The 24,962-nt window shown below is 46.8% G+C and overlaps 1 protein-coding gene across 4 annotated transcripts in view; it reads left to right on the top strand.

Moving 5' to 3' along the window:
• Positions 1 to 24,962, top strand: part of LOC120945452 (activating transcription factor 7 interacting protein) — a 278,332-nt gene that overhangs the window by 150,525 nt on the left and 102,845 nt on the right. For all 4 annotated transcript variants that reach the window (XM_040359610.1, XM_040359612.1, XM_040359608.1 and 1 more), the window contains 3 exons: positions 13,227 to 13,367; positions 13,899 to 14,468; positions 17,510 to 17,580. In XM_040359610.1, the coding sequence (XP_040215544.1) occupies positions 13,227 to 13,367; positions 13,899 to 14,468; positions 17,510 to 17,580 (782 nt within the window). The remainder of the gene's footprint in view (positions 1 to 13,226; positions 13,368 to 13,898; positions 14,469 to 17,509; positions 17,581 to 24,962) is intronic.

The following is a 24,962-nucleotide window of genomic DNA, read 5'->3' as shown; positions in this document are numbered from 1 at the left end:
ATTTTTCTTTAAATCAGCACCATTTTCTTTTGCCCGCGCTGCTGCTATTGAAATGCGGCTGGCAGCCATTGTCTTGTAGCCGCACTGTGACTCGGGCAGTTGCAGCGGGCGGCCATTTTCTAGAAGCTTGCACTTTTCTTTTTTTTTTCTGAGGTGACCGGCAGCCATCTTGGTGTGGTTTAACAGGTTTTGGCCTCTAGTGCTGGGTCGGACTTTCTGAATGGTGCGAACAGCAGTGTAAAGGAGAGCGAACCGCATCGCTGTGTAGCTTTTCTTGTCAGGGTGGTGAGTCTCCTGGGATACCCCTTTTGGTCAGTACAGCAAGGAGGGTGGGTCTCTCTTTTAATGCACTTGTACCTTGACCTTAGTCCCCGAGGGCTGTTAGGTGAGCGGGTCAGCATGGCACCAGAAACTGACGCTTCTTCCCCAGACATTCCAGTGCTGACAACCGGTCCCTGTAGACACTTGGTCGGCAGTCCTGGAATCATTTGTTGCCAGGATGGAAGCGGTGTGTGGGCGCAAGGGGGGTAAAAAAAAAAAACCCCCAACATCTCCTAGGGATAGCTCTGACTCTGGCCCGGCTGCGGCCCAGGGCCCTGGTTCTGAGGTATCGGAGGTTTCAGACCAGGACCTTTCGGACAGTGAGGAGGTCTCCAGGTCCGGGTCAGCACAAGACAAGGCACTTGTTGGAGTGTTTATTACCACAATGCGGGACACTCTTAAGCTAGAGGATACTGCCGGGACATCTGCTGAGGGTTTGGTCCCTTTTGGGCCCCACAAGCAGGCCCGCACGGCTAAAGTGTTTCCTTATGTAACCTTTTTTGATAAGTTCATAGACAAGGAATGCGGTTGTGGACCCCCGGTATCCTGGTTGAACAAGGCAACCGTAATTCCGGTTAGGGAACCCGTGCATTTAAGGAGGGGTCCGAAGCGGTAGGTCAGTCCATTTTCTCTATGCTGGGTTCAGCTTTGCAGCCTTTTTTGGCTATAACACTGGTGTTGGACGCTTACTGAATGGGCGAGACTCTTGCACCAGGAGTTGGAAGAGCATCATGCTCCTCCAGGCTGCGTAGAACTTGCTGACCAGTTGGTGCAGGGCCTCAACTATGTCTGCGATGCAGCCCTGGCTGCAGCTCCCTTGATCTCCAGAGCCTCCGTATCTGAGGTGGTTCTGCAACGCCTGATTTGGCTTAAGATCTGGTCTGCAGACCAGACTTCCAAGAAGGCTCTGGCAGATTTGCCTTTCCGGGGCGAGAGGCTATTTAATGTCTCCCTGGACGAAATCATAAAGGATGCCACGGGTGGTAAGAGTACGCTCCTCCCCCAGTCCAGAAAAGGAAAAGAGCCACGCGGCAGGCCGGGACCCTCTTTTTCTGCGCAAAAGCGGTATTTTCGTCTGTCCTCAGACCGACAAAAAGCCTGCTGGGGGACAGAAACGTCCCTGGATTCGCAAGCCAAACAAGCCTGCGACCGCATGAAGTGTTGCCCCCGCCCAACTCTCGGGTGAGGGGGACGTCTGCACGGGTTTGCGGTTTGGTGGACCTCCCTGATTTCTGACCAGTGGGTCTGCGAAGTGGTTTCATCAGGGTACAAGATAGAATTTCTTTCTCGTCCACCAAACAGATTCTTTCCCTCAAACCTTCCTCTCCTTCCGGCTTGTCGGGACGCCCTGTGTGGGGCAGACGGCGGTGAAGCTGTTGGCATCACGCAGGTGGTCGTCTCTGCGCTTTTGCATGCAAGTCCTGGGTCTCATGGTAGCCTGCTTCGATGCAGTACAGTTTGCTCAATTCCACACTCGAGTCTTGCAGAAGGACATTCTGTCTCAGAGGAACAAGTCTCCGTTGTCCCTGGATTGTCAAATCCGGGTGAGACCACTAGTCAGGACTTCCCTGGTCTGGTTGCTGAGATCTCTAGCTCTTCGTGCCGTGGAGTCGTTCCTTACCTTTCACGGGACGGTGATCATGACAGCCTGACCGGTTGGGTGGGGAGTCTGGGGTGTTCAGTCGACACAGGGTCGCTGGACATGGGAGGAATCTCGCCTGCCAATCAATATTCTGGAACTCCGAGCGATCAGGCTGTGCCTCTCCACATGGTCGCGGAGCCTACAGGGGCGTCCAGTCAGGATCCAGTCGGACAATGCCATGGCGGTAGCATATGTCAATCAGGGAGGAACAGGAAGCTTGGCTGCAGCGCTTGAGGTCGCTTACATCCTGAGGTGGGTGGAACGGAGCATGCCGGCTCTATTGGTCATATGCATTCCAGGCGTAGAAAACTAGCAAGCAGACTACCCAAGTCACCAGGCGCTGGACCAAGGAGCATGGTCACTACACCCGCATGTGTTCCGCCTCCTTTGCCTAAGATGGGGCGAGCCAGACGTGGATCTCCTGGCTTCTCGACTCAATCAAAAGGTGTTGAGGTTCGTAGCCAGGTCAAAAGATCCTTGGGCGGACGTGACAGACACGTTGGTGGCCCCATGGGGACAGTATCAGCTGATGTATGCATTTTCCCCACTGAAACTGCTTCCTCGTGTGCTCCACAAAGCGGAACCCGAGGGGAGCCCAATGATCCTAATTGCCCCAGATTGGCCTCGGCGCCCTTGGTACGCCGACCTAATACGCCTGGTTGGCAGATGCCCCTTGTCGGCTGCCAATGCGGGAGGACCTTCTCTCGCAAGGTCCCATTCTTCATCCTGCTTTACAGTCGCTGGCTTTAACTGCATGGTTGTAGAAAACTAGGTGCTGAGAGACCGGGGCCTCTTGTATTTGGTTATTTCCACCATGCTGAGGGCATGGAAGTCATCTTCTTGGAAGATTTACCATTGCTTGTGAAAGGCCTACATCTCTGTGTGAAGAGATGGGGGTGGCATCCACGTACATATTCTGTTTCTAGGATCCTGCTGTTTTTACAGCGGGGGGGGGGGGGGGGGGGGGGTAGATCAGAAGCTTGCCTTGGTTACCATTAAGGGGCAGATTTCAGCTTTGGCTGGTTTTTTTAACGACCCTTGGCGTCCCACTCCCTGGTGAGTACATTTGTTCAAGGTGTTCGACATATGTTTTCTCCAGTTCGACCACCACTACCTCCGTGGGATTTGAACCTGGTGCTTTAGAAACCTCCTTTTGAGAACATCAGAGATTCCTCGCTTGACGCTCTCTCAGAAAGTTGCCTTTCTAGTGGCCATTACGTCTGTCAGACGCGTCTGAGTTGACGGCCTTGTCTTGCAAGTCCCCCTACTTGGTCCGCCATAGAGATAAAGTCTTCCTTTCTTCCAAAGGTGGTTTCGGCCTTTCATCTGAATGAGGACCTTGTACCACCATCCGGTGACCTGGCCATCCGTTCACACTTTCACCAAGTTTTTTCAAGGTTGATTTTGGTGCATCTTCGGATGCCTGCTTCCGCCGCAAAGTTTTGCAGGCAGCAGTTTAAAATTGCATCTCCTCCGTTGAGGAGCTCTAGTGTGTTGGGGTGAATTTTTTGTTTTTTGATTGCGGTTCCCACCCCTCCTTTCTGACACTAGTTGAGGACGTCCCTAAAGTCAAGCGTATAAGGGAGCTGTGTCCGTCCATGGACGATAGAGAAATTTGTATTTTTATACTAACCGTAAAATCCTTTTCTCTGAATACCATGGACGGACACTGCACCCACCCCTCCTTTTTTTTTTTTTTTTTTTTTTGTACTGCTTTTTGACAAACTGAGCTGCTTAGTGCAGTGTGGCGGGTTATGACCAGAGGGACTGCCCCCTGGGCAAGGATCTTTCAGCTTTGCTAAAGTTTACATGTTTTAACCATTGACATCTGCCTAGTCCTCTCCTATTAGACGGAACATAACCCTACAGTCAAGAGTATAAGGAAGCTGTGTGCATCCATGGACTTCAGGGAAAAGGATTTTACCGCGAGTACAAAAATCTTATTTTAACCACTTGGCGACCGCCGCACGACAACATAAATCAACAGAATGGCACGGGAAGGCAGATGGGTGTACCTGGCTCCTAGCGTGCCTGCGGGGGTCGTAATCGTTCCAGGAGAGATTGGTGCTGAGGCCACCGATTCATGGCCACCCCCTCACGATCGCTCCTGATGAATGAGTTTAACCCTCTGCTTCTGTAAATGTAAACAGAAGCAGAGGAAGTGGTGTCACTCTCCTCTGGTCTTTTCGTCCTGCACCAAGGAGAGAAGACATCACATAGTAAGTGCACCAACAGTACACTGACACTAGTACACGTAGGCACGCTTTTCGACCCAAGCCCCCCCCCCCCGCATCCCCCGTCAGTGTCACCGATTTGCAGTGTTAGTTAATAAAGGTTTAACCCCCTTGATCGCCCTCCAGTTAACCCTTTCACCCCCTGTCGCCAGTGTCCCTAAGCAATCTTTTTTCTGATCGCCGTATTGGTGTCGCTAGTTGGCCAGTTGGTTAGGTTTTCATAGCGTCGGGTACCCCCATATACAACCTATAAAGGTTTTAACCGCCCGATTTGCCCCCTTTCACCCCTGTCACCAGCCATCACTGTATAAGTGTTACGGGTGACGCTGGTTGGTTAGTTTTTGTTTTATATAGCGTCAAAGCACCCGCCGTTTATTACCCAATTAAGGTTTAACCCCCCTAATCGCCCGGCGGGTGATATCAGTTGGATTTTAGGGTCTGAGTTGCCCCAGGCATCGCCAGTAGCACCAACATCCATGTACGCAGCGTACACCTCTCAGTAGTATAGTGTCTAAAAGGATCAATATCTCATCTGATCAGATCTATACTACCGTCCCCAGCAGTTTAGGATTCCCAAAACGCAGTGTTGGCGGGATCAGCCCAGACCTAGCACCAGCGTTTTGCCCCTCCGCCCAGTCCACCCAAGTGCAGTATCGATCACTGTCACTTACAAAACACTAAACGCATAACTGCAGCGTTTGCAGTCAGGCCTGATCCCTGCGATCACTAACAGTTTTTTTTTGTAGCGTTTGATACAGTTGCTGACAGCCGAGGACAGTGATGGCGAACCTTGGCACCCCAGATGTTTTGGAACTACACTTCCCATGATGCTCATGCACTTTGCAGTGTAGTTGAGCATCATGGAAAATGTAGTTCCAAAACATCTGGGGTGCCAAGGTTCCCAATCACTGGCCTTGGAGCTTTTTTCCTTTGAATCTTACTAGTGTACCAGTAAATTTAGAGCCAAAAATGGCAAATCGAAGGTACACTAGTGAAGAGGCCTACACATTTCTGAGCATGACAGATGGTGAAGAGGAAGTCGCTCATCTGTCTGATTCAGGCTCAGAATACGATCCTGTAGACAGCAGCTCCATGAAAGATGGCACTGACTGCATTGTGGTCCCTGCTAAGGTCAGGTGTACCCGACCCCATTCTTCTGCTGTTGAGGTGGAAGAACCGCATGGCTCTCGTTTGGAGCAGAGAAGTACTAGTGCCGCTCATCCTTCTGGTGAACTGGCAAGCACCAGTGGCCTATTACACCCTGGTCGTACATCCAGCACTGCAGTATGCGGCGAGTCCCATAAGTGCAGTTCAAGGTGGCAAGCACAAGTAGTACTTCTGCAGCACCCTTGCTTCCCCCATTCACTGGCCAACCCTGGTATTCAGGTGGAAACACTTGAAGGAAAATCAAGTGTAATAATTTGCTTGCTATGAAGTGGAGGGCTAATAAGAATGTTTTCTTTCTGTCCTTCCTTCACGCAGACACGACGGTCCAAATTCTTACGGCGACTGGTGTTGTGGAGAAACCCCTGTGTCCACAAATATAACCAAAATATAGGAGGGGTGGACATCAACGACCAGTTGTTGGCGCGCCGTACCTAGTTGCTGGTAAGGCTAGACCCTGGTACAAAAAAGTGTCTGTATACTTATTTCAATTGGCTTTGCTGAACGCTCATGTGCTATACAGAGCTTCAGGACGGATTGGATCCATCCTTAAATTCCAGGAAGAGATCGTCGGAGCCCTTCTGCTTCACCTCATCCCAATCCAAATGCAGTAAGCCAGCTGCATGGGGCATTTTTTGTATGTCCTCCCTAGTACCCCTACTCAACGAGCCCCCCAAAGAAAATGTCTGTAGAAAGCGTGGATATAGTCGTGACACGTGCTATTATTGTCCCTCCTGTCCTGACAATCCTGGTCTTTGCACTGGTGAATGTTTTGAACGCTACCACACGCTAGTGCAGTTTTAGCGTAGGGTACAGCATTTCAGACTAGGACACATTCTTTCGTTCATTGACGGACACAGCACTGTAGTCTTGACCTTAGGGTTATATCGCCACCTTCAGGAGAGGACTAGGCAGAGCATGTTAAAAACAGCAAACTTGCACAGTACCGCCCAAAGGGCGTTCTTACTGGCTATAACCCCTCACACTGCACTCAGCAACTTTAGTTTTTTTTCCTGCCTAGTGTAGAAGGACCTGTCTCCTGGCGGGGACCATTGGTCCTGGAATTTTTTATTAATTTTGTTTCTACTTTTTTGTTTCCTGAGATATATCAACTGCCGGGCTGGGTGACGGGCTGGATAATATAGATCATGGTAGTCTCCCCAGCCCTGCCATTGAGCGTGAGCAGACCATAGCTACACACTGGGTCGGCCATGGCATGCCCCGTCTGCTCCAGGGGTGGCCGGTGAGCTATATGCTCCGGGGCCCACATATGACTGGGCTACTGCTGTCCGAGTCAGTGGGCCATGGCCGGCAGCCACCACGTACTGCTCGGGTGATGGGTCTGTAAGTGGGCGTTTCAATTGTCCCGGCAGGATGACACAGCTGGGCATCCCTTGGGAGGTTGAATAGGGGGTTTCTCCCTCTCTTCTCTCCCTGTCCTTTCCCTCCTCCCCATGCATGGGCCGCTGTGTGAAGACCGGAGGGCTCTGTGCTCTGGCAGGGGGCTGCGCTGGGTTTGGTGGTCCCTCGTTGTTCTGGCCATACTGGGGGGTATTCTGCTGTTTTTTGATGTACAGTCTGACGCAGCGTGGTCGTGCCCATTTTTGTGTGGTTTTTAGCAGGGAAGGCTGGCGGCCATTTTCCCGGAGGCGGTCAGTGGCCTTTTTCCCGGAGCCCGTGGATGTGGCTGAGACGGCCATTTTCTTGTGGTCTCGGCTGATTTTTTTTACCTCCAACGCTGGGACTGTTCCCTCAGAAAGGTGCACAATTGCACAAAGGAGAGCGGACAGCAATGCAGCTTGGCGCAGTACCTGGGTAAGGGTGGTGAGTCCTGCGGGGGGCCCCTCACTCTGGCAGCTGGGAGGTTGGACTTTTTTGTGTGCCTTGCCTTGGTCCCAGAGTGTCAGGCGAGTGCAGGCCAGCATGGCGTCAGAAGCTGGCGCTTCTTCCCCAGACATCCCTGTGGTAGCAACAGGTTCCCTTGCACCTGCGGTGCCTATGGACGCTTTGACGGCAGTCCTGGAGTCCTTTGTTGCCAGGGTGGAAGCGCCGTGTGGGTGCAAGGGGTATAAAAAATGCCCCCTCCCCCCACGTCTTCTGGGGACAGCTCTGATTCAGACTCGGGCCTTGCTGTGGCACACAGCCCCTGTTCTGACGTGTCAGAGGGTGCAGACCAGTACCATTCGGACAGTGAAGATGACTCCGTATCCGGGTCAGTACAGGAGAAAGCGCTTGTTGGAGCACTTATCACAGCGGTGCGGGATACCCTAAAGATGAAGGATGCAGCGCGGACATCTTCTGAGGTGTTCGGTCCCTTTTGGGTCCCACAAGCCGGGCCGCACGGCTAAGATGTTTTCCTAATTAACTTATTTTGATACGTTTATCTACAAAGAATGAGAATGTCCGCAGTGGGCCTTTTCGGTCCCAAAACGCATAGCAGTCCGTTACCCCTTTAAGGAGAGTTTCCTGAAAAAATTGACATCTCCCCCAATTGTGGACCCCCCCCCCCCAGTGTCCAGGTTAATTAAAGTAACAACCATTCTGGTGGAGGGGACCCCTTCCTTTAAGGACCCTGCAGACAGGAGAGCTCAGGCGGTGGCCCGGTCCATATTCACGGTGGTGGGGTCGACATTGCGGCCATTATTGGCCATGGCCCTAGTGTCTCAGACGCTTACTAAATGGGCAAAATTGTTGCACCGTGAGTTGGAAAAGCAACAGGCTTCCCCAGTCTGCATGGAACTGGCAGACCAGCTGGTGCACGGCCTTAAGTATTTCTGCGACGCGGCCTTAGTTACAGCTCCCTTGATTTGGCTGAAATGCTGGTCCGCGGACCAGACCGCTAAAGCCTCGGACTTCAAACAAATATTTTCGTGGATTTTTGTCCGAAGGGAGTAGGCCTGGCACACCCATAGCATACACACGGCAGGACTTTTCTGCAAATTTTCCCCACGTCACGCGTTTTTTTTTTTTTTTTCTGCTCTTTTCCGCCATCCTTTGATCAACTTCTGTTATTGTTGGTTGATTTTAACATTGGTTCTGGGCATGCATATTTGTACTTCGGATAAAAGTCAGATGGATTTCTGTACACACGATAGGACTTTGCACCGTAGGACTTTTGTTGCCAAAAAGTTTGTCCGTTTGCAGAGCGAACTTTTGTTCGATGAAAACTGAAAGTTTGTCCGATGGAGCATACACACCGTGTGTATGGGGCTTTAAATGGCTCTGGTGGATTTGCCATTCCAGGGAGAGAGTCTTCGAGAGTTCGCAGCTCCGTGGACCTCCCTACTTACCGACCAGTGGGTCTGCGAAGTGGTTTAATCGGGGGGAAAAAGATAGTTTATTTCTTGTCCACCAAACAGTTTTTTTTTTTTTTTTTTTTCCCTCAAACCTTCATCTTCTTCCGGCTCTTCAGGAAAGCCTTGTTGGGGGGCATTGCAGGACCTGCTTATGCGCGGGGTTGATGGTACCTGTGCCATCGCCAGAAAGGTTTCAGGGATTCTACTCCAATCTGTAGTCCCAAAAATCCAATCCTGGATCTCGAGGCACTCCAAACCTTTGTAAAAGTGCTAAGATTCAGGATGGAATCGGTTCGCTCTGTGGTAGCTGCATGCCATCCAGGGGATTTTCTGGGGTCCTTGGACATTAAGGACGCATACTTGCATGTCCCCATATGCGTCAGGCATCAGAAGCACTACCAATTTGTAGCTCTCCCCTTTGGCACCAAGGGTTTTCACCAAGGTGCTGGCAATCACCAGTCAGACTTTTCGGGAGTTTGGGTCCTAAACCTCCAGAAGTCGGTATTGATGCCGACTCAACGCCTGGAGTACCTGGGCTTGATTGTGGACTCCTCAGAGGTGAGTGTTTTTCTCCCTTTAGACAAGCTACATATACTGTTCAGGCTGCGGTGAAGCTGTTGGCATTCCGCAAGTGGTCGTTACTGCGCATTTGCATGCAATTCCTGGTCTCATGGTGGCCGTTTTCGAGGTGGTACAGTATGCTCAATTTCACACGAGTCTTGCAAGAGGAGATCCTGTCCAAATGGGACAAGTCTCCGTTGTCTCTGGATTGTCAGATTCGGGTGAGCCACCTAGTTAAGGAATCCCTGGTCTGGTGGCTGAAGCCTCGGGCCGTACAGTCCAGGAGGTCGTTCCTTCTTTTCAATTGGACGGTGATCACGGCGGACGCCAGCCTGACCGGTTGAAGGGGGTGTCTGGGGCGTTCAGTCGGCACAGGGTTGCTGGACGCAGGAAGAATCCCGCCTGCCGATCAATGTGCTGGAACTTCGAGCAATCAGGCGTTTGCCTCTCCACATGGTCGCAAAGGATGCATGGCAGCCCAGTCAGGATTCAGTCTAACAACGCCACGGCCGTGGCGTATGTCAACCATCAAAGAGCTCAGCTGCAGCATTGAAAGTTTTGCATCATGCAGTGGGCGGAGCATGCCGGCGACTGCCGATGCGGGAGGACCTTCTATCGCAAGGTCCTATACTTTATCCTGCTTTACGGTCGCTGGCTTTAACGGCATGGCTGTTGAAAGTCAGATGCTAAGGGAGGTCTGTTGGATTTGGTAATTGCCACCATGCTGAGAGCACAGAAGTCATCTTCTCGGAAGATTTATCATCGGACGTGGAAGGCCTATATCTCCATGTGAGGAGATGGGGTGGTGTCTACATATATATTTGGTTTCCAGGATCCTGCTGTTTTTGCGAGGAATGGATCAGAAACTTGCCTTAAGCACCATTAGGGGCAGATATTAGCCTTGGCTGTCCTTTTTTTTTTAATTTTTATTTTTTCAGTGACCTTTGGAGACTCATATATTGGTGAGTACATTTGTACAGGGGGTTCGACCACCTCTGCCTCCGTGGGATTTAAATCTAGTGCTCTCGGTACTTCAGAAACTGCTGTTTGAAAACAGAGAGATCCCACTATTGACACACACTCTCAGAAGGTAGCCTTTCTGGTGGCCATTACATCTGCCAGGAGGGTTTGAGTTGGCGGCCTTGTCTTGCAAGTCCACAAAAATAAGGCGGTGCTACGCCCGCAGCCTTCGTTTCTTCCTAAGGTTGTTTCGGCCTTTCATCTAAATTAGGACATTGTGCTTCCATCCTTGTGTCCTCAGTCGTTGCATCCCAAAGAGGTTTTCGTTGCATTCCTTGGACATGGTCCGGGCTCTGCGGGGGTATCTGTCTGCTACGGCTCAGTTTTTGGAGGTCAGACTCTGTGTCAGTAACTGGTCCGAAGAAGGGCCTGGCGGTCTCGTCGGCCACCATTTCTCAGTAGATCAGACCGATCGTGATTTAGGCTTATGCCCTGTCACGGCTCATTCGACCAGGGCAATTGGTGCCTCTTGGGCTTTCCGACATCAAGTGTCTGTTTCACAGGTGTGTAAGACGGCGACCTGGTCATCCGTTCGCACTTTCAATAAATTTTACAAGGTTGATGTGAGTGCATCTGCGGATGCTTCGTTCGGCCGCAAGGTTTTGCAGGCGGCTGGTTAAGGTTGCTTCTCCTCGCTTGAGAAGCTCTGGTTATGGGTGGAGTTTGTTTGCTGTTCCCACCCCTCGTTTTTTGACACTGCTTGGGGACATCCCTAAGGTCAAGACTACAGTGCTGTGTCCGTCAATTAACGAAAGAGAAAAAAGGATTTTTGTACTCGCCGTAAAATCTTTCTCTGAAATTCATTGCCGAACACAGCACCCACGCCTCCTTTTTATGTTTGTACTACTTTTTGACGAACTGAGCTACTAAGTGCAGTGTGAGGGGTTATAGCCAGTAGGGTGAGTACATGGATTGAAAAGTGTCTATAGGGGCTTTAAAGGGTAGTGATAAATAGGAAGTACTCTGGTCCGGGGTGGAAAGTGGGGTCCCCCAGGGTTCTGTCCCGGGACCAATCCTATTTACCAATGTACAAATATACTGGTGATCCCACAATGGGAATAAAACTTTTCCGCAAAAGGGAATTTAATTCTCTAAAATTAGAAAAAAAGTGGTTAAACCTTAAACTACATAAACCGTAAGAGCAGTGGGGATGCAGAATTCTATTCCACAGGCAGTGGTTTCAGTGGGGAGCATCGATAATTTGAAAAAACTATTAGATAAGCACCTGAACGACAACATACAGGGATATACAATGTAATACTGACCTAAAATCGCACACATAGGTTGGACTTGTCTTTTTTTCTTTCAACCTCGCCCTCTATGTATCTGTGGGCAGATGAAGCTACTGCCTGTTCACTTCCTGGATACACAAGAGGCACACCTCCAGCTCTGCAGCTTTTATGACTCATCCCCCTCCCTTTCTGGCAAACGCTCACAAGAGAGCTGTGCATGATGTCATAAACCTAGGCTTTTTCCCCCGACAAACAGGAAGCGGGCTGTATGAGGTATTCACTGTCAGAAAAAAAAGTTTTATTATACAAAGTTAAAACAAGGGCAGAAGATTTAATAGATGGAAAGATGAGATAATTACTGAAGTTCGGCATTAGACTAATTGATCAGTGAGCAGAGAACTGACTGCCATTCACAGATCTCTGCTCTGACCCCCACACCACACGCTCACTGGAGCGCTGGGCTGTGGAGGGGACGGAAGTGACTGGCTCAGGCTCTCGGAACACATTACGCTCATGTCATCCACAGGAGAAGTACAGCCAAATGAGCTTTGGCTGTACTTCACTTTTAGGCCACATGCACACGGGACGCCGGTGCTAAACGCATGTTTTTAAAGGCTAAAACCGGCGTTTAAAAACGCCCGTTTTGTTGCGAATTTTGCGGCGTTTTACCGTGTTTGCGTTTTATAAGCGTTTAGTTAAGAAACTTCATAAGACCCTCCCTAAGCTCAAAAAACAGTATTAACCATTTCAGCCATTTTGCGAGACCAGAGTAGCAGCTGAGAGAGCAGCAGTGTACTTGTATTTAGCGTGTAACTTGCCACATCACCTGCCACAAGTTGTGGATTGTCCACTGGCCATGTCACCTGGTCACATTACCTGCCACAAGTTGTGGAGTGTTCACTTGCCACAAGTTGTGGAGTGTCCACTTGCCACACTTGCTACGTCACCTGGTCACATTACCTGCCACAAGTTGTGGAGTTACCACTGGCCACAAGTTGTGGAGTGTCCACTTGTCGCGTCACCTGCCACAAGTTGTGGAGTGTCTGCAATGCAAGAAATTGCAGTTTTTTTTTTTATGGGTTTTCATCATTTGCCATCATTTTTGAGATTTCTAATGTAATAAAATAGGTCACCTTTAAAAACGCCTATAAACTAAATTGCGGCAAAACGCTGGTACCGCGTTTAGCGTCTGAAACGTGGAAAACGTTTGCGTCTGAACCCATTTTTCTTGCTTCTGGAAAAACGAGAAACGAGGTTAAACGCAACTGCCTAAAACAAGGCAATAAACGAGACTGTGTACATGGACACATAGGATAACATTGAATGTGTTCAGGGGCAGTTGAAAAAAGTGTCCAACTGCCTTAATGTGTAAATCTAGTAAATAAAAAATGTGCATGTACAGTTGCTACACAAGCCATGTTCTCATTTACGCTAAGGTTCTTAAAACTACCTTTCCTTTTTCAGTTTGCAGTGCTGTAGTTTTCTGTGAAATTCAATATGCCAATCTACAGGTTTACTTTGTGCTGTACAGCATGCCTCCAAAAAATGTTTTCTCGTAGAATTGAGTCATTTGTTTTTGTTTGCTGTGTCCCAACCTCCATAGGCAGCCTGTAATAGAATTCCTGTGTTCCTTGATGGAATACAAAGGGGGGGGGGGGGGGCAGAATGTGGTAAGCCTATCATCCTTATGTGTTTTGAAAATATATTTGATTAAAAAACGAGCTGTACAAAATTACATTTTTTTTTTTTATTTTAGTTCCATCTACATCGACTACCCCAAACACTTCTACATTACCATTAAGGACATCGGCTGCTTCACAAATACCAGTCAACCAGCCATCCAATAGCACGCTTCAAACCAGAGCACCACCTGATTGGAAGCTAATTCAGCAAAAAAGTAGGCTGTGCTTTCTTTGTATTTAACATATTATTTTTTTTTTTTTTTTTTACAGTAATATACCGTATATACTCGAGTATAAGCCAGGTTTTTCAGCACATGAAAATGCCCCCCTTTGGCTTATACTCGAGTCACCTTTGTGCCTGATCTCCCCCGGACTTTGGGGACCTGGTGCCAGCTGTAGGTCCCCTGGACCCCAACCATGGCACACATATAGCCTCACTCTTCCTCTATAAGTGTGCAAAGTTTGTTGGCTGGGGGAGCACCGATTTTTTAATTTTTTTCCCCCTCCCCAAAGCTGGGCACTTCTATAGACTCCCAAGTTAAACGTCATTCTAGTCATGGGCACAGTGAGGCATGGACACCCTAGGCTTGTACTCGCATCAATTAGTTTTCCCATTTTTTTTGTGGTAAAATTAGGTGCCTCGGCTTATATTCGGGTCGGCTTATACTCGCGTATATACGGTACATGTTTAAAAATGTAATGTGTAGATGCTTGGTAATGTCAATATTTTCTTTTTTGCATTACAGTAAATGCTCAAAACACTCAAGGTGCTCAGTCGAAACCTAATCCACCAGTTACTTCGTCTCCAGTTATTCCTTCTGTTCTCTCTGCATCTAGTACTGCAACAGTTGTTGGAAATAGTCAAGTATCAACCAGCAGCACCCAACCAGTGTCTGTTTCCCTCCAGTCTTTGCCAGTTATTCTGCATGTTCCAGTTGCTATGCCTTCCCAGTCGCAGATCCTTCAAGGTACCACAGGGACATTGGTGACTAATCAGCAGTCTGGCAATGTTGAATTCATCCCAGTACAAAATCAGTCTACAAATGGTAATCTTACAAAGACGCCTGTGACCTTACCCGTAACAAAGGCAGTCAACAGTCCTTCAATGCCTAGCCCAAGCATTCAGAGGAATTCTCCAGCCAGTTCTGTTCAAGCTATCCCTTCAAATCATCCAGTTACACTATCTTCCAGGCAATCGCTGCCATCTGTGGGATCCTCTGGCAACTATAACCAAGCTAGTAATCGAAGTGCTGCACAGTTGAAATCGCCGGTATCTGGCTTTAACAGTTCATCTGAATCATCTGTTGGTAGAACAGGTAGGTAGAGTTGTTTAATAAATCTATCAACCTAATGTCAAACTGTAAACGGGTATTAAAGTGTTCAAATCAACAGGGCACCCTTTGCTCTTTCAGCAAAATCGCTTCTCAAGCGCAGTTCCGTCTAGGGGAAAAAAGTGTAGCTGCTGACTTTTAATATATGGATACTTGCCTGTCCAGGGAGCCCTGCGTTATCGGCACCCAAAGCCAATCTTCAGATCGACTCACGGGTGCTTCTGCCGCCTTTCCTGGTAAGGGAACCAGGAAGTGAAGGCTTTCTGCTTCACTCCTGTTTCTCTACTGTGCATGCGTGGGTCCCGCTGCATGTTCTGAATGATCCCTGCTGTCTTCTGGGACCTGTGTGTAAAGAGTTAAGTTATGTTTTTCCGGTCATTCGAAAAAGTTTGCATGTTTCATGATGCACATTGATGAATGGAATGCGCATTAGGCAAAAGTGTGAATCCAATCTTCACCTACATTCATACGACTGTACATGGGTGGTCTGATGCTGCACACAAGTGCAGCAAGCAAATGGACCAGAAACCAAAATATTTTCATAGCAATGTGTTTCAAGGGATCAACCTCTTTCTCAAGCCAAGGAGTGGAGACAGCAGGAGAACTTTAACGGGTGGGGGGAGGGGAGTTGGGGGGCAGGCCTCGAGCTGCCTGCAATTTTGCCACAATGTCCCATTGTTTAACCACTTGAGACCCGCGCTATTGACAGAAGACGTCAACAGCGCGGCTCAAGTGCCAACTGGACGTCATTTGAAAGCATTACCCACGCGCGCCACTGGGGGGCGCGCAGCGGGTAAACACTGTCCTGGTGCATCGCTCGGGAGCCAATGCGTGTACCTGGCGGCCGCGATGTCCGCTAGGTACACGCGATCGTCGGTAAGACAGCAGGGACGTGGAGCTCTGTGTGTAAACACAGAGCTCCACGTGCTGTCAGAGGAGAGGAGACCGATCTGTGTCTCTTGTACATAGAGACACAGCATCGGTCACCTCCCCCAGTCACCCCCCTCCCCCCACACAGTTAGAACACACCCAGGCTACACATTTGACCCCTTCCTCACCCCCTAGTGTTAACCCCTTCACTGCCAGTCACATTTACTGCATTTTTAAAACACTGTTCGCTGTATAAATGTGAATGGCTCCAAATTTGTGTCAAAAGTGTCCGATGTGTCCGCCATAACGTCGCAGTCCCAATAAAAATCGCAGATCGCCGCCATTACTAGTAAAAAAAAAAAAAATAATAAAAAAAAAAATCATAATTCTGTCCCCTATTTTGTAGGCGCTATAACTTTCGGGCAAACCAGTCGCTTATTGCGATTTTTTTTTTTTTTTTTTTTTTTTTACAAAAACACGTCAAAATACGTTTCGGCCTTAACAGAAAAAAAAAGTTTATTTAAAAAAAAAAAATTGGGATATTATAGCAACAAGTAAAAAAAAAAAATTTTTTTTAAATTGTCGCTCTTTTTTTGTTTATTGCGCAAAAAATAAAAACCGCAGAGGTGATCAAATACCACCAAAATAAAGCTCTATTTGTGGGGGGAAAAAGGACGTCAATTTTGTTTGGGAGCCACGTCGCACGACTGCGCAAATGTCAGTTAAAGCGGCGCAGTGCCGTAAGCTGAAATTTCGCCTGGGAACGAAGGGGGTTTATGTGCCCAGTAAGCAAGTGGTTAAAGGCATAAGGACTCCAATATAGCTGAAATCAAAAGGGAATCTATCATTAAAATATATAGTTCAAGTGCTGTATATTGCACTCTGTTGATAAATCATATGGACTATATAAAATGAATGAATCATATAAAAAACTTACAAAAAATCATGTTATTGTATTAAGTGCGCAATATACATGCACTACATATTTTAATTAAATGTTCCCCTTTTGATTTCAGCTTTATTGGAGTCGGCATATACCAGCTTATATCAACATAATAGGACGATGTGGGCAGTGTTCAGTTTCCCAGCTCTCAGCCCCACCCCAAGTCTTATTCCCACATTTATATTCCCCTGCTGTCTCCCCGCCTTGGCCTGGAGACAGTTTAACACTCCCCGTCACCTGGACCTGTATTAACCGGTTTTGAAAACTTACTTTTTCAATATAGTTGCATAGTAAGGTGAGGTTAAAAAGACACAAGTCCATAACGTCCAACCTATGTAATATCACCGGCTTGGTTTCTTTGTGTGTTTTCTATCAATGCAGCAGTGTCAAGAAATGCAACTCTAGTCCCTACATGCAAGGGTGGATCATAGGAGGAGCCACCCGAAAACCTGAGACTGCAGTTATGGCAACTTAAACTTCATATAGGCAAGATGGCAAAGCTGCATGCTCAGTAAGCGTTTCAGCATCCGATTTAAAGTTTAAATATTTTTTGTTACACTGAAAACGCACCTTTTTGTCCCAGGGCAACAGCCCTCCCTCACTGTGCTGTATCTGCGGAGGAGCAGCATTGTTACCCTAGGACAAGAAGTATTGTCCTAGGTGGTAGTGTTTTTTTTTTATTCAGAGCCACTCCTTTTTTCCCAAAACCTTGGGGATGCCCAGTAGGAAAATTGAGCAGGAAGAAAAAACTGCTTATGAGAACATTGTAGAGTGCACTTTGTTTCTGAAAAGATCACAGGTATTGTTTTGCAGTAATCCAATGATACCTTTTCCATGTAACTGCTCTTTCACACGGACGTGTCCGGGCTCCGCTATGTGCAGCAGGGATCGGTCTGTTAACCCCCGCTGAGCAGGCAGATGACACTGTGCAGAGACCGACCTGCCAGAGCGCCGCTCTCCTCTATGGGGGATCGCATAAAGACGGACTGTAGAGTCCGTTTTCATCCGATTCACCAGAGCGGCTCCTGTATGCCTAAAAAAAATGACAGGCGTAACTGAATGTGTAAAAGGGGCCTTGGTGTACAGAACAAAAAAGAGCTTACGAGAGAACATCTTTATTTTGGTTTAACGTTGTATTTGGGTAATGTTTAGAATTTAGTGTGAATGTAGTGATCCTAAAGTATTTGTCTTGTATCTTGTATTTCATTTTCAGATTTACAGGGTGGTCGGGCTTCTGCAGCAGAGCCAGCAGCAAACAAGCGTACACCTGAGGGCAGTGCACAGGTATATTTTATACTCTAAGTGATTGCAGAACAAAAAAACTTTATCCTAAATCTTTTTTTTTTTTTCTCTTGGTCAGTATCTTTACTTTGAATACTTTTGGTTTTTAGTTTGGATTATATATGGCCATAAAGACAAGGTGTGATTGCTCTCTAATGAAAATCCAAAATCTTTGTAAGTCATGCATGCCTAAAACAAAAATATAAGTTTTCTTGTTAAAGGACACAGTATTCATTGTTTACAGGTAACAATGACTGAGGTTAAATTGCCACACTCATAGGAATTTGAACACTGCAAACTAATTAAATTGCCCAGCCACGTATAACCCCTCGTCCTACCAATATTCTTCAGTGGTTTTTTTTGTGTGTGTGCGCCAGTAGAATGGTTGTCCATTTTCTACTTTTTTCTAAAGTTTAACCATTCCTAGTATTCGTCTTTTTTGTAGATTTTGTTTTTTTTTCCCCTTCAATCCAGACTTTGCTCTACGTGCTGCTGAGCTGGGCTCTTTGTTGCAGCTATCGAATCTGCATATTCTAAGCAATCGCTTTATAAGGCCATGCTCCGGACCCGCTGGAATATGACCTTTGGGCACTAGGTTCTACTTATGGTACTTTCCCACGCCTTTGCATAAATTTAATGGAGCAGATCCATGGCACAGCCTTGGGTATGACCCGGTCTCCGAAGACCCTTTAACTACTTCAAGTCAGGGCTTTTGTCTGGCACTTTTTGTTCACATGTAACGAGCAGTATTTTTCGTGAGAAAATTACTTGGAATTTTCAAACCCTATATATATATGTTTTTTAAAGCAGAGGCCCTAGAGAATAAATTGGTGGGTTTTACAATTTTTTGTCACATGGTATTTGCGCAACGTTTTTTCAAATGCAATTTTTTGGGGGAAAATAAGCTTTTTGAATTTTAATACAAAAAACACAATACATAACCCAATTGTTTTGTAAAATCTAAAGTATGACGTTTATGCCAAACATGTCTTAAAGTTGTACACGCCCGTGCAAAGGTGACAAACGTCATACATTTTGCTAGCCATAGGCGATGCTTTAACCACTTGACACATTGACGGCGGGCGGAATGCTCTATTGTTCTTGCAGGACGTCATATGACATCCTGTCATTTAAAGCCTCTAGGGCGCGCGCACCCGTCACTGGGAAAACAGTGCGCGTGCCCGGCGGCTGCGATGGCCGCCGGGCACCCGCGATTGCCCAGTAACTGAGCAGGGACGTGGAGCTCTGTGTGTAAACACGGAGCTCCACGTCCTGTCAGGGAGAGAGGAGACCAATCTGTGTCCCTTATACATAGAGACACAGATCGGTGACCTCCCCCTACAGTTAGAACACACCCAGGATACACATTAAACCCCTTCCCCACCCCCTAGTGGTTAACCCATTCCCTGCCAGTCACATTTTATACAATAATCAATGCATGTTTATAGCACTGTTCACTGTATAAATGTGAATGGTCCCAAAAATGTGTCAAAAGTGTCCGATGTTTCCGCTATAATGTCAGTCCCGAAAAAAACGCAGATCGCCGCCATTACTAGTAAAAAAATCAATAAAAAAAAAATCATTATGTCCCCTATTTTGTAGGCAATATGACTTTTGCGCAAACCAGGTTATTGCAATTTTTTTTTTTTTTTACCAAAAATATGTAGAATACAGATTGGCCTAAACTGAGAAAAAAATATATATTTTTAAAAAAAATTGGATATTATAGCAAAAAGTAAAAAATATTGTGTTTTTCAAAATTTACGCTTTTTTTTTTTTTGTTTGTTTATAGCCCAAAAAATAAAAACCGCACAGGCGATCAAATACCACCAAAAGAAAGCTCTATTTGTGGGGAAAAAAAAGGACGTCAATTTTGTTTCGGAGCGACGTCGCACGACCGTGCAATTGTCAGTTAAAGCGACGCAGTGCCGGAAGCTAAAATCTCATCTGGGCAGGAAGGGGGTGTATGTGCACAGTAGGCAAGTGGTTAAACACCATCACAGGTTGCCACTTTATACTTAAAGGGGGGTCGTGGTGATACAATAACTGCACATGATATGACGGTCGTGGTGATACCTCACATGCGTGGAAAAAATGTGGTTTGCATGGGTGCAGGACCAAAGCGGATGTTCACCTTTGCATGGATCACTTTTATTGTTTTCATAAGGAATGTAAACACCCTTGTGACGGAAATGGGCATGTGACAAGTCGTCCTTTATGGAGAGATCTGGGTTCAATAATTCCCCAAGTCCCTGCACTTAAGTGCTCAAAACACCAATAAACCGGAAGTGATGTCATGCCATCACTTCCGGGTTATTCAAAACAGCCAAGCAAAGCCAATCCCAGCTTTGCTTGGATGTTGGGCTAGCAGGTGGACGAGCCGCCTGGTCTCCCGGAGGGACAGGAGAGGCCAATAGAGCTGCGGGAGGGGGGCGTCCCCTCCCGCTGCTTGTGATCTGCTGCTACAAGAGAGCTGACTGCCAGAACTAAACAAAGATATCAGGGTGATGCCTGGAGATCTTCTTGCAAGGTTTACACATCATGCGGAGAAGTTGTTTCCCTGCTTGGCTTGGTGTCGTTCGCAAATGGAGTCCAGGTTGTTTAACAAATTAAACAAGATTAGTCCAGCACAGAACCCTGGGGGACACCACTTCCCACCCCTGACCATTCCGAGTATTGCCTATTTATCACCACCCTCTGAACTTACCCTTGTAGCCAGTTTTTAATCCATGTACTCACCCTATGGTCCATGACAACTGACTTTACTTTGTACAGTAAACGTTTATGGGGAACTTTGTCAAATGCTTTTGCAAAATCCAGATGCACCACATCTACGGGCCTTACTTTATCTAGATCACAATTCACCACCTCATAGAAGGTTAATAGATTGGTTTGACAAGAATGATTCTTCATGAATCCCTGTTGATTACTGCTAATGATACAGTTTTCATTACCAAAATCTTGTGTCCCTTATCCCCTCCAAGAGCTTGCACACTATTGATGTTTATATACTTCAAAGAATTTCTTGAGATTTTTTTTGCTCTCCTCCGCTATGTGTCTGTCTTGTTCTATCTTGGCCACCCGAATTGCACCCTTACATATCTCTTTGCATTATTTGTAAAGTCTGAATGCTGATGATGATCCCTCAGCCTTGTATTTTTGAAGGCCTTCTCCTTTGGATTTGTATGCATTTTTTACATTGGAGTCAAGCCATCCAGGATTTTTTCCCTCTTTCAAATTTCCCAAATGCACTGGCTAATGCCCGTATTTAATATTCTCTTAAAGCAGACCCATCTCTTCTGTGTTCTTTTTTTCTAAGATTTTATCCCAATTTATATCTTCTGTCAAATTTGTTTAAGTTTTGAAATAATAAACAAACATAGGCAATATGAGCAATAAATGGTTACAACAGGTGGTAATGTACAAGATTAAATTATAGTATGGTGGAGTAGTTGGACCTTACAGAACAGTAATATATCATAAAAATAGTAGAAAAATATATTGAAAGTAATCTACTGTGAAAATAGACTATAAAATGTGAGGTTAAATAGACCTATATGAATAAAAGGGTCATAGATATATGCAACGAATATAATTTAATACTGGTATAAGTAGAGGTATATCTTATTACCACTTCTTATGATATAAAGGAGGAGAGGAGAAAAAAAAAAGATCAAGGAGAGAGAAAGGTAGAAGACTGAGTAAGAAAAAAGGAAAAATCAGATGGTGTTCTGGACCGGACCAAACTGTCCGGCTTTTGGTATCTGCTTCCTGGCCAAATCTGATAAGTGAATAATTGCGTGCACACATACAAAGTAAGCTCACTGATAAAAAACTGCAGTGTGGAATTACTTCCCCTTTTTATTTCATGCTCCTTGATTTATATATGGTTGTGAAATGAATATTCAAACATGATCATGAATATGTAATATTCTTGTGACGTTCTGATTTGTAAGCTTTTAACTATTTCATGTCAGGATGGTGCGAGGGGTGAAGCAACAATTAGCTATTTATACATCTAGTTCATCCGATTCAAGCAATATTGTTTTCTTCCAGACAATTGGCAGATGTGACTTGTTGGTACTGTGCTGATAGTCTGTCTGGCTTCTTTGCGGTTTCCTGAAGGGACTTTTTTTCGATCTAATTCCAGCTCGGTTGCAGACAGATTTCCCATTTTTTGCAGAACATGATACACATCTGATAGCACATATATGAGCAAGGGGTTTGTATAGTAATTATGATTGTTTAATTATTCCTATAGCAATCCATAACATATATACATATAAGATATGTAGGATATATATATAAGGTATATATATAAGGTATATATGATATAGAGCTCGTGTTTGCGCATTGAAATAGGCATTTCATTATCTTACTTACCATTTTTATCATATCCACTACAATGGTAAGTAATACAAATAAACAGATTTTCCAGGCTATCTATAGATAAAAAGAATTCATAATACATAAAATAGCTAATGTAAAGTACCGTACATATTTCTAGGGCTGCAACCAACTTATTTTCATAATGGATTAGTTGGCCGATTATTGTTTCGGTTAATAACCTTAATTTGCGGCGATTTGCATTTTATTTTATTTTTTTGGGTCAATTTGTTTTTGGGCAGATTGAAAAACACAAATTGACGCAAAAATGCATTGCATGCTTTTCTGTAGCTTCTCCGTTGAAGTACAGTATATTGAACCAAAAAAACAAAATAGCACAGTTTTGCTTTAAAAAAAAAGAAAAAAGTCCTTGCCCTTTCCAAATACACAGCAGCTGAAAAAATCATGCATGTCCCATAGGAAACCATGTAAATGAACTGTAGTGTTTCTGCAAAAAACAGGTGTAAACCCAGGCCTGAGATGTTTAGTAACATAATGGGGTTAAAAAAACTAACAGTACAAAAAGAGCAAATCACTACTGTAAGGGGTTCATTTTTTACTGTCACCGTGAAAGTCATATTTACAGTAGCGACTTGCTCTTTTTGTACTATAAAGGGCTAACCCCATTATTAGAGGTCGACCGATATATCGGTCGGCCGATATATCGGCCGATATTTGGCCGTTTTTAAGAAATCGGCATCGGCCGATTATTGTAAAAAAATCGGCCGATTTTCGGCTGCCGCGCTAAAACCCCGCTCCACCTACAGCAGCACGAGAAATGAATCCTTCAGCCACGCTGCTGGTAGCCTGCGCGCCGGCCCCGCCCCCCTTACCTCGGCGGGCTGTAGCAGAAAGCAAACTTGTCACAAGCCTGAGCAGCTGCAGTACAAGTTGTCTGCGCAAAGAGATCACAAAAGCTTCCTGCATGCTGGGACGTTGGCGGGATTACTGAACATGGGCTCTAGGCTACGGCTCCAGCCGTAGCCTAGAGCCCATGTTCAGTAATCCCGCCACCGTCCCAGCATGCAGGAAGCTTTTGTGATCTCTTCGCGCAGACAAGCAACTACTGCAGCTGCTCAGGCTTGTGACAAGTTTGCTTTCTGCTACAGCCCGCCGAGGTAAGGGGGGCGGGGCCGGCGCGCAGGCTACCAGCAGCGTGGCTGAAGGATTCATTTCTCGTGCTGCTGGAGACTGGGGTAATGTACAGTATTCCTATCATCTCTGATAGGTGCCTCGGCTCTCTAGTGATTGTACTCCAACTCACGTGGGAGCTCACAGGTGTCATCCAATGGACAGTGCTGGAGGGAACAGTGTGTACATGTTAGAGCACACCCCTCTCCTGTATACACACTCATTTTATATATATCCATCCCCACCCACGGCCAGCTCCATCCATCCACCCCCCTCTACAAAGCATCTCCCACCCACGGCCAGCTCCATCCATCCATCCCCCTTCACAATGCATCCCCCACCCACGGCCAGCTCCATCCATCCATCCCCCTTCACAATGCATCCCCCACCCACGGCCAGCTCCATCCATCCATCCCCCTTCACAATGCATCCCCCACCCACGGCCAGCTCCATCCATCCATCCCCCTTCACAATACATCCCCCACCCACGGCCAGCTCCATCCATCCATCCCCCTTCACAATGCATCCCCCACCCACGGCCAGCTCCATCCATCCATCCATCCATCCCCCTTCACAATGCATCCCCCACCCACGGCCAGCTCCATCCATCCATCCCCCTTCACAATGCATCCCCCACCCACGGCCAGCTCCATCCATCCATCCCCCTTCACAATACATCCCCCACCCACGGCCAGCTGCATCCATCCATCCCCCTTCACAATGCATCCCCCACCCACGGCCAGCTTCATCCATCCATCCCCCTTCACAATACATCCCCCACCCACGGCCAGCTCCATCCATCCCCCTTCACAATACATCCCCCACCCACGGCCAGCTCCATCCATCCATCCATCCATCCCCCTTCACAATGCATCCCCCACCCACGGCCAGCTGCATCCATCCATCCCCCTTCACAATACATCCCCCACCCACGGCCAGCTGCATCCATCCATCCCCCTTCACAATGCATCCCCCACCCACGGCCAGCTGCATCCATCCATCCCCCTTCACAACACATCCACCGCCAGCACCATCCATCTATCCCCCTCCACAACACATCCCCCACCCACACCCAGCACCATCCATCCATCCCCCTCCACAATGCATCCCCCACGCACAGCCAGCACCATCTTTCCCCCTCCACAACGCATCTCCCACCCACGCCCAGCACCATCCATCCTCCTCCACAATGCATCCCAATCCAAAAATCGGCCCAAAATATCGGCCGCAAAAATCGGCCTCATATATCGGCCATCGGCTGCCCCGATTTCTAAATATCGGCATCGGCATCGGCCAGAGAAAAACCCATATCGGTCGACCTCTACCCATTATGTTACTGGCCGATTAATCGATTAATTTCATAATCGATTAGTTGTTTCAGCCCTACATATTTCTGTTACCAAGGTTGCATTAAAGAGTTATCTAGACCTGTAGGGTGGAGTATGACATCCATGGGGTCCATACTGTTTCGAACAGAGAGTTGGTGGTATTCCAGATTTTACACCAATTGGATGTGTCTAAATGAAATCCATGATCTTTCTCCCATTTTTCAACATAAGGTGGATTAGAATTAGAACCGTTCTTTAAATGGTTATACCGCAGCAAAATTTGGTTCTTTTGCGTGAGGAGCTTGTTTACAAAAAGTTCAAATTGTGTCATATCGTGTACTTTACTAGTATCTTGTAGATAGGGAGAGGAGTTTTTGATCTGTAAATATCGATAAAACACCGGATATCGTGTGTTTCACAGATATCGGGGAATGCTTTGAATGAATTGGACAATATAAAATGACAAAATTGTGTCAGGCCAATAGAAGTATTCCTGAGATAAGAAATAAGGGGAGTATGTGGTGATAGCAGTCCTTTTAC

The sequence above is a fragment of the Rana temporaria genome, chromosome 7, assembly GCF_905171775.1.
Source record: "Rana temporaria chromosome 7, aRanTem1.1, whole genome shotgun sequence".
Lineage (NCBI taxonomy): Eukaryota > Metazoa > Chordata > Amphibia > Anura > Ranidae > Rana > Rana temporaria.
Note: the sequence above shows the minus strand (reverse complement) of the source record. Positions and strands in the feature narration are given on the sequence as shown.